This window comes from Mus pahari, chromosome 14 (assembly GCF_900095145.1).
Source record: "Mus pahari chromosome 14, PAHARI_EIJ_v1.1, whole genome shotgun sequence".
Lineage (NCBI taxonomy): Eukaryota > Metazoa > Chordata > Mammalia > Rodentia > Muridae > Mus > Mus pahari.
In genome coordinates, this window is record NC_034603.1 from 17,150,067 (window position 1) to 17,160,086 (window position 10,020).

Below are 10,020 nucleotides of genomic sequence, written 5' to 3' on the forward strand. Positions count from 1 at the left end.
GAGCCACCATGTGGTTGCTGGGATTTGAACTCCGGACCTTCGGAAGAGCAGTCGGGTGCTCTTACCCACTGAGCCATCTCACCAGCCCCTATTTTGGTTTTTGAGACAGAGTTTTTCCACCTAGCCCTGGCTGTCCCAGAATTCACTATGTAGACCAGGCTGCACTAGGACTCACAGAATTGCACTGGACTCTATCTCCCGAGTGCCAGGATTAAAGGTATGTGCCAACATGCTCAGTGTAAGTTTCTTTTTAAAAAAATTATTTCTATAGATCAAGAATGAAAAGTGCCTTATATAGCACAGTCCATGGTCTCTTAACGTCCCTTTATGCACAGTTGTGGGTGCTGAATGAGAATGGCCCCATTCATTTATTTGAGTGCTTGGTCCCCAGTTCACAGAACTGTTTGAGAACTATTAGAAGATACGACCTTGTGGAAAAGGTGTGTCCCTGAGGGCAGGCTCTTCGTCTTCTGCTTGAGGATCAGTATGGTGGCTTGAATATGTTTGTCCCAGGAGCTGGCACTATTGGGAGGTGTGGCCTTGTTGGAGGAAGTGTGTCATGGTGGAGGTGGGCTTTGAGACTCTCTTCCTAGCTCCCTGTAAGACAGTCTGCTCCTGGCTCCCTTTGGGTGAAAAATGTAGAATTCCCAGGGCTATGGCTCAGCGGTTAAGAGCACTGACTGCTCTTCCAAAGGTCGTGAGTTCAAATCCCAGCAATCACCTGGAGGCAGGTGTCTGAGTGTGTCAGACATTGGTAGGAAGAGTGGAGATCCACTCAAACAGTGACACACAGGCATGGCCATGTACCAGCCCCTGGGCTGCCTGCATCCCAGGATAGTTATGAATGAAACCTATTTGTAGATCACCATGTCATGTTACAATGTCAAAGATCAGCTCCCCTGAGAGAGAGGCTGTTGGGATTTTGGCCAATGGGGATCAAGGACAGGAAGAGTAGAAAGGGCAGCAAGAACAGGGCTTTGGTTCTTTCTTCTCTTCCTTCCAGGTACCTGGGACCACGTGACTTCCCTTTACCTCAGCCTTAGCTTTCGTGTAATTGGTTATTATTGTCAAGAACCAATAATCTACCGCTCTGTTTTCCTGCTCTGGGGTAGGTAGATTTTACATCTCCTGATGTTTCATGTGCTTACCAAAGGTCCTCACTGTGGTGGGGTGAAAGTAGGGGACCCTCTAAGAGGAGTGCCTGGGGGAAAGTAATTATGTCCGGGGGTCACTGTCCTTGGAAGAGACTAATGGTGCTCTTTTACATTGAATTATTTCCCGCCTCCCCCAAGAGTTGGTTGTTATAAAAAAGGGAGAGACAGGTCTTTAAAGCTGCCTGGCATCCTCTTTCCTACACAGCCTTTCCGCACGTGATCCTGCATCTGCCCTTCTGATCCTATTCAGGATGAGGCCCTCATCAGATGCAAACCCTACAGGATTTCTCTGTAAAACAGTCCTGGCTGTCCTGGAACTCACTGACCTCAACTCATAGAGATCTACCTGCCTCTGTCTCCTGAGTGCTGGGATTCAGGTCATGTGCCACCTCACCCGTCTTCAATATAAATTTTTATTTGTGTGTATGTCCGTGTGAGCATATACCACCTAAGTGTTGGTTCCCACAGAGGCCAGGAGATAACGCTGGATTCCCTGGAATTACAGGTGGGTTGTGAGCCACCTGCTGTGAGCACTGGGAACAGATCTCAGAACCTCTGGAAGAGCAGCAAATGTCCTACCCACAGATCCATCCATCTAGAGCCAAGAACAGTGAATTATAATCCCCATTTCCCATTGTTTCATCCAACCTTGAGTGTTTTGTTGCCCTCTGATGCCTTGGGAAGGTCAATCTTCACTGTGTTGACTCAAGAGTCAGCAGTCTCTCCTGGCAATTTCTGAGCCCTTATCACACACTTGGAAGAGATATCCTAAGCAAATTCTCATCAAATGGTCTAGCATGAAGTCCACGGAGGCCATTGCTCTTCTGCTATGACAGTCACTCAGGTAAACCTCGGTTCCCTCTTAAGACACTGTTGTTTGGGACTTGGCAGTTGAATGTGTGAAAGGTTACCACCTTGCTTTAGGAACACTGTCTGGAGTTTTGTCCCTAGTACTAAATAGAATCCAGAAAACACTTGCTGCCATAATCTTCTGCTGCTTCCAAACGTGAAGTAAGTGTTCCTCTGTACCAAATGAGTCCTTAATGGGGGTACGTAGGGAAGGGGAGGAGAGAGATAATACAAAGGCATTAATGAAGAGGAACTAACTTTATTGTTTTAAAGGAAAATTGATTTAGATATATATCACATTTAATAGCTGAAAACAAAATTTCTAATTTTTTCCAAAGATTTATTTATTTATTATATGTAAGTACACTGTATCTGTCCTCAGACATCCCAGAAGAGGGCATCAGATCTCACTACAGATGGTTGTGAACCATCATGTAGTTGCTGGGATTTGAACTCATGACCTTCTGAAAAGCAGTTGGTGCTCTTAACTGCTAAGCCATCTCTCCAGCCTGAAAACAAAATTCCTATATTCCAAATCTAAGAATCATGGTCAATGAATTTTAATCACTCCTTGTCCCTGTCCCTCAGTGGAACAATGCATTAGAATTGAGGCAGGGGAAATGAGTGATTTTTAACTCCTCTCAAAGAATCTAAAACCCTTACGGGAAGTATTTTTTTTTCTTTCTTTTTTTTTTGGGAAGTATTATTTTATCTCTTGATTTCTGCTGGAGAAATAGGGATCTAGGGAAGGGATCTAAGGTAATCTGGCTTCCATGGAAGAAGAAGGGTACCAGGCCGCCCTTACACTAGATCTGCGGAGGGAAGATGGAGTCCCTCAGGATTTTCTCCAGGATGTTCTTGGTGTCCTGGGCAACTAAGTGAAGCATGTGTTTATGTCTCAAGCGTCTTAAACAGCAGCATACGCATGGGAGAAATCTAAACAAGCTGAAGAATACATTCACAATGGCACAGGTCATCAGCCTCAGCTTCCAGTCCTCTCTGCGGAGAGTGTGAAAGGTTTGGGACTTCATGTTGGCCTTGTACTCCATGACTACTGTCCCCATACTCTGGGCTACCTGCTGAAGTGATTCGTCATCTATACCAAATATCAGTCGGTACATTTTCAGACACTCGCCCATGTCGTCATCATCTCTGACACCAAGAGAATTCTTCAAGGACTCGTTGGCTATTCTCTGCCTCCAGACTGCTACTTTATCACCAATGATCTTCTCATAAATGCCATAAAGGGTCTTTAAGGGTTGACAGCACCTGATGTTGGAGAGGTCTTTATGAAGTGTGTCCCTAAGCCTCGGGAAGTCATGTAGTAAAGGATCTAGATTGGATACCAGGAATATGGGGGGATCCTTCACTTTCTCTTTCTGGAGATTCTCTCGGATATTCTCCTGGATACTCTGTAGGAGCCGGACCTCTGATAGGACACTTGTGCTGAGGTCCCTGTCCAGCTTGGTCCAGACAATATAGAACCTCTTTCCCATGCTCTGGATGACTTTGGACAGCTTCACATGACTTGAGCTGAACTGCTCAGAGGCGATGATGATGAATAAGTCACACGTGCTGAATTTCATCTCTTCCACATAGTCCTCTACGGTTTGGGCGGTGGCCCCCAATCCAGGTAAGTCCCACAGCACCACATTGGGAAAACGGGATGAAGAGTACTCAGTCCGTTTCTTCGTGGTCCTCACCACCCCAGTGGGAGCCGAGGCATCTTCATCATGGCCAATGACTCGAAGCGCATTGATGAAAGATGACATGCCATTGCCTGAGTCCCCAGTCACAAAGATGCTCACTGGAGTCTGGAACAATGTTGCTACAGTCTCCTTGATTCCGTAGACCAGTTCCAGTAGTTTTCCTTCTCTTAAAGCTCTTTCAGTGCTCCTACTGATCTCAGGTAAACTGCTGCAGCCTGTTTGGTATGACGTGACAAAGGGGAAGGCTGAGCTCAGTGGAGTATAATGGGTCTCTGCCATCTTGGGGAGTAGTGGAGCAGCCTGTAGGAGTAGATGAGTTGAGGCATTAGACACAGTGTGGTATATGAATCGAATTGGCAGGCTTCACAGCACAGCCTCAGGGTTTCAGACACACAACCAGAGAAGTCGCAAAGACCGCTTTGTTTACAAACAGAGCAATTCAGAAGACGGTTGCACATCACAGAGCGGCCTTCCTGGGGGTGGTTGTGCGGCTGTTGTGTGAAGGGCTCTACTCCAGGGGCAGGACAGACGTTACACAGATCACACAGACCCCCGTGTCAATCTACAGGACCAACAACTGAAAGTGCAAGCAAAGTGCAAGCAGCCAGCTCTCCTAACAGCCCCCTGCTGGTGAGGGAGGCCCGCAAGCCGGAAGCATCATTTAATTATTCTTTTCTAAAACGCACACACTCTGCCCTTCACTCTTTCAAATGATATTTTCATTTGGGATCACCCTTTTTTTCTAGGAAATGTTCCCTCACCTACAAGCTTCGAGAAATACATCAAGACAATTTCTAAATGGCTTACCACTGGTTCTTTGTACTTACATTTGTACATTTCTGTACATTACTGTTGGTAGTGTTATTGTTATTGGGGGTGCCTAAGTTGATGCGCGAAAGCAGATTTTTCTTGTTGACTGAATCCTTGCAATGAAATTATAACATTCATGGTAGTAGGGCATGGCTGAGAAGAGAATTGGTTTGGAAATCACCAAGTGGATATTTATTTATTTATTATTTATTTATTGTTTTTCAAGACAGGGTTTCTCTGTATGGATAGCTCTGGCTGTCCTGGAACTCACTCTGTGGAACAGGCTGGCCGCAGACTCAGAAATTCGCCTGCCTCTGGCTTCTGGGATTAAAGGCGTGCACCAATACCACCTGACTAACCAAGTGGATTCTACATAAAGTTACAACACACAAACCGCTCGTTACTGATGGACTTGAAAAGTCTCCCTATCATGAGTGACTGTTATGCTACCCTTTCTTAAAATTTACCTTTCTTCTTGTGTACAAATAAAAACATTCCATAACTCAGGGCTAGTGAGATGGCTCAGTACCTAAGGGCACTTGCTGCTGAATCCGATGACCTGAGTTCAATCCCAGGGACCCACATGGGGGGAGAGTGAACAGATTCTTGAGATCTATTCTCCAACCCATCCCTCCCATGCATGCTTGAAACATCTGGAGACATCTGGAGACTTGTTTTGTCCTCACATCAAGAAGGAGGTTTCCCTAGAATACCAATTTATTTATTTCTGTAGGACATCTGTAGGACATGCTCATGGCCACAGTACACCCAACAACACATCTTGCAGCTCTGGCTTGGGTAACCCACCTTCCCTCCCTCCCATCCTCCCTCCCTCCCTCCCTCCCTCCCTCCCTTTCTTCCTTCCATCTAAAGAATTATTTATTTTATGTGAGTACACTGTCTCTCTTCAGACAAACCAGAAGAGGGCATCAGATCCCATTACAGATGGTTGTGAGCCACCATGTGGTTGCTGAGAAATTGAAATTCAGGACCTCTGGAAGAGCAGCCAGTGCTCTTACACGCTGAGCCATCTCTCCAGCCCCTTGGGCGCCCCTTTCACTTATACCTTTTCTGCAACAGCACCTGAATACAATCCATCTGCTCCCCATAGCCTTGCTCTCCAGTCTCAGGACTTTGTATTCATCCTCTGCAGAAGACAGTGATCAAGAGACCATTCCATGTCTGAGGAGCTCAGCTCTTTGTAATACGGATCCACTCTTGGAACTCCAGTTTTCTGCCTCAAGCACCAGAAAGGCATTTCTACCCACCTCGCAGGAATTGTGTGATGGTTTCATGACAAGATCCGTGTGACGCTGTCTGTGGACCTTTCAGCTCCCTGGTGAGGCTCTCTGGTTTTATTAGGGTCTCTGAGGGAGCCGCTCCTCAGGTTCTTCCTCCACTCTTAGACTTTAAGCACACAGCAAGAAGGTCCTGTGTCTGTGAATCTGAGTTGGTTCCTTCGAATGCCTTATCTCACTTAATACTCCTCAAACCCTATTAGATAAGTGGTATTCATTATTGTTGATTGTGGGCAAAGAAATAGAGACATATGAATAGATAGTCCTTTTTTGTGACAGGGTCTTCCTTTGTAGCCCAGGCTGACCTGAAACTTATGATCATCCTATTTCGGTTTCCCCAGGCTGAGATTACAGGGCTATAACACTGTGTCTAAGAACCAGTCCTGAATTATACACAGAGTATGTAAGAAATGCAAAGGTCGATCACTGCAATGAGACTCCACGTTTCTGTCAACGATGGAGACAATCCCACTGAACGGAGGATTTGACACATGCTGAGGGGTTTTGTTTGGGAACCCTGATCTACTCACTGCCACCAAGTGTCACTTACCCTTTATACGGACACACATTTCACAATTTTGGAGACCAATTTTTCTGTCCTCTCTTATAAGCACCACATAACTGAACTGCAATGATAAAGGAGCTATCCCCAGCTTCTTCAACTCTACAGAACTTGGTTTAGGGTTAAACTCATCAACAGACCCAGGCGCTTTATCAAATAACTGCGAAGATGTCCAGAACTCAGTGAGAGAGAGGGAGGACATGGGAAAGGTTGCCGTCACATATCACATCTGCAGAGGCTGTCAGCCTGTGAAGCCTGTGACCATAGAAGCCATTCAGGGTCCCCCTCCAGCGGTTCTCATGTCAGACTGGCAATGCTCTGGCTAGGGCTGTACTTTCTGCTTTAGTGTCAAGGGGCCCTGAGTTGGGTGTAAAGGCACCAGAATGGGCTGGTGTAGTCTGAGACAAAGCTGGCTGGAAGCCAAGGCAATGAAGCTGGACAAATGTCCGGAGGAGGAGAGAACAGAGACGGGGGGGTGGGGGGGACAGAGAAAAGAAGCCGTGTGACATTTAGCAGTGTCTTGTCCTCAAGGCAATTCTCTCCCCTCTGCCTCGCCTGTCATTGGCTAAGATCTAGTTCAGTATCGGCTTTACTTGACTGTGAGTTCCACTCACCAGAGTAGAAGATGAGAGCAAACCATGCTTTCTCAGAACGATTTATGCAACTCTAACTGTAGACGGAGACTTCCCACCTGCCGGTACACCTGAGCACCTGGTACTGGACCCTGTCCTGGATGGTGCAGGTCACAGCTGCACGCAGGAGCCGGTAACTCTCAGGAGGGTTGCTGAAGTCCATAGATTACAAGCAGACTGGGGAAGGGCAGGAATAACTGTGTGAAGCTGCAGGGACCTCCAGGAGCCACACAGGAACGTTGGTGTGGACAGCCTTGGGGTACTGTGGCTCAGAACTCCAAGCCAGTATTTACAAAGAGCCCTTAGAATTCTTTCTGGGATTCAAGTGACCCTCCACTTCCTTTTTTTGAGGATCATGGCCAGATTATACTCCTATTTCACCTCTCTGCACAGGGGTGAAGATCCCCCAAAAAGAATATAGATCCTTGTGGCTGTCAGTCTGGGAAAGAGAATGAGACCCGTGAGCAGCGTCTTTCGAGTCTCGCAACTGACACACAGAACGGAGAGCATGCTTCCACACACTTGCCCATAGCTGCATGAAAGGTGGCAGGGACCACACAATTCCCTCTGATATTTATTTATCTTTGGAAAGTGTGACAAAAGCTCCCATCTCATTAACTATAAATTTACAGATTAGTGAAGGAGGTGGCTCCTTAAACAGAGCCACTTTCTCCAATGCAAATAAAACATTTTAATGGAGTCAGACAAAAAGCTCACTAAGATACCTTATTCTCAAAACCCACTCTGAGATTCCTATCCCACGGGTAGTCCAGATAAGAAACAACACCTCCCCCCCCCCCCGTATTTTTTTATGTATCCTAGATATTGCCTGTGGTCCATTCTAATCCTGGGCGTTTATTTTTGTGGAGATATGAAAAGACGCCATCTTAAATTCCAAGGGAATATGGGTTGACACACTCTACCCTCCTCCTTCAAATTTAGCCACCATTAGAAGATCCACAAGGCCAGGAATATGCAAGCGAGGTAGGCATTTGCCTCTCGGCTGGTGGCTTAGATCTGAACAGCAAAGATACAGCAGGGCTGTGTGGTACTAGACAGTCAACGAGAGGCTCTGCTGTGGACACTGCCTGAGCAAAAGAAGCCATACCCCAAGGTCACATGACCTGCTTTCACGGTTTAACCGTTCATATTATACTGGGGGCGGCCAAGCTACATTTAAGAGACTTTTATTTACCTGATCCAGAGGAGTTATTACGTGTAATTCGATGTTAATGGCCTTCCTGGAACGTCACCCTTTCCTTCCTAGGAAAAAACCATTGCCGTCCTCTGGCAGAGGTTCTCTGAGTAGAGATCTAGAACTGGAATCCAGACCCAGATGTTGGGAGATGAGATGCAGAGGTCTGGAGTCCTTCTGAGAGGAGACGAACCAAGACGTGGTCTGATCGCGTGGAGTTCTTTTCAGCCTCTGCTCTTCAAGCCGGCCTTGCTTTTTGTCCTGCAGTTTCTAGATCTGAGATCTGCCTGCCTGGGTCCAGCGGGGAGGGGACTCGAATTGAGAATCAGTTTCGGTTTCTATTCCTTGAAACGGGTTAGTTTTCAGGATTAGGCTGGGCCGGCTGCAGTGTAGTCTTCAAATAGGAGCAGAGCCCTGCTGTGCTGACTCACAGTTCGACCGGGGTCGGGAGGAGGAATTGGGGGTGGTGGTGGAAGTGGAGCCGTTGGGGTTGGAGTTGTGTCTGTTTAGGGACTTTAACAGCCAGCCCAGCGTCAGAGCTTCCGGCTTCTGAACCTGCTACTTCTTTACAAGGATACCACCTGTGGAGATGCTGGCCCTGGGCAATGCTAACCTCCAGACCCAGCAACCTCAGGCCCCTCCAAGCTTGGGGGCTGCACGGAGACCTTTTTCTGCATGATTGTTCCCCCCCCCACCCCCCACCCCCCGTTTGCAGGCTCACTTGATTACTCTCACCTCAACGTCTTTATAAAGGAGAATGTCAGAGCACCAGGGAGTGGAGAATCAGGCTCTTGTCCTTGCTAGTGTTTGAGAGGGAAGAGGGTATGAGCTGAGAGGGGACATATTCCATTTCCCTCAGATCCAGGAGGTAGATTATTAGAGAGTAAAAGCAGGGGCTGGGCACTTTGACCATGGCACAGAAGCACTGACCCCTGTGTGACCTCATGAAGAAAAACAGAAATGTTTTCTAGCAACTGGCCATGGTCACAGTGACAGAGGGGGCAGTGAAGAGGAGCCCAGGAGCTTTCAGAGTGTCGGGCGGCTGTTATTCTCTCAGCTGCTCTTCTGTAGCTACTGGTGAGTTCTTACTGCACAGCGAAGAGGGGCAGAGCTGAGCATGTTCCATATTCACTGCGAGAGGGAGACAGACTGGGCCAGGCAGCTCACACAGGCACTAACCAGTATCCCGAACACAACTTCTGTCCACTACAGACTCAGTATTGCCCAGAGGTTTGGGCAATATGACCCTCTGGTCACAAGGAGCCCTCTGTCACCCCTCCAAGCGACCAGTAATGTGAGCCTCTACAGGTGCTGGCAGCTTTCTCTTCCTCCTTCCTTACTGGAAAAGACTGAGTGGCTGAGAAGAGGAACAAGTGCGAGCTGCTTTCAGGTTCCTGTTGTTTAATACCTGGAGGGCTTGAGTGAAAGCCAGGGTCTGTCCTTGATCCCTCTAAGCCCTCAGTTTCTCCTCAAAGCCTGAGGAGAAACCAGGCTGCTGCAAATCTCTGGCTAATTTCAATCTCTGTTTTTGAGAGACTCGACAATGTGTATGTCCTGCTTCCTTTATGTGATTTCTATAAGAACAAACAGGAACAGGTCCGAGGGCAGTACAGGAAGGTCAGGAAGAGAGCTTTTGGAACCTTCTGTCTCAGTGAGCCAGCCTTTCAACTCAGGACATTGTGTTACCCCAGGGCAGTGTCTCCCTTGAGCTAAGAGTAAGTTCTCTCAGGCTCTTGCTTCTGTGGAGGGACTGAGGCTGGGCACAGCAGGCTTTGCTATAACTGGGTGTCAGGTAAAGGTGCCTCAGGGCA

The 10,020-nt window shown here is 47.5% G+C and overlaps 1 protein-coding gene across 4 annotated transcripts; it reads right to left on the reverse strand.

Annotated features, from left to right (window-relative positions):
- Positions 1 to 2,445: 2,445 nt before the first annotated feature.
- LOC110332389 (immunity-related GTPase family M protein 1) lies at positions 2,446 to 8,656 on the reverse strand. Of its 4 annotated transcripts, XM_029546597.1 has the most exons (4): positions 8,210 to 8,655; positions 5,791 to 6,016; positions 4,540 to 4,675; positions 2,446 to 4,012 (listed from the first exon to the last, which is right to left on the reverse strand). In XM_029546597.1, exon 4 carries the CDS (start codon positions 3,989 to 3,991, stop codon positions 2,810 to 2,812), a length of 1,182 nt encoding a protein of 393 aa, XP_029402457.1. In that variant the 5' UTR covers positions 3,992 to 4,012; positions 4,540 to 4,675; positions 5,791 to 6,016; positions 8,210 to 8,655; the 3' UTR covers positions 2,446 to 2,809. The 4 variants fall into 4 exon arrangements, with proteins under 4 accessions (XP_029402457.1, XP_021069255.1, XP_029402454.1 ...); XM_021213596.2 differs by lacking the exon at positions 4,540 to 4,675 and having other exon boundaries at positions 8,210 to 8,656; XM_029546594.1 differs by lacking the exons at positions 4,540 to 4,675; positions 8,210 to 8,655 and adding an exon at positions 6,997 to 7,742.
- Positions 8,657 to 10,020: the final 1,364 nt, after the last annotated feature.

Excerpts from the sequence above, each read along its gene's own strand:
- LOC110332389 (XM_021213596.2), bottom strand. The coding sequence starts at position 5,817 with ATGAAACCATCACACAATTCCTGCGAG. Across the intron at positions 4,013-5,790 it reads CATCACACAATTCCTGCGAG|GCTGCTCCACTACTCCCCAA; the intron begins GTGGGTAGAAAT and ends CTACTCCTACAG.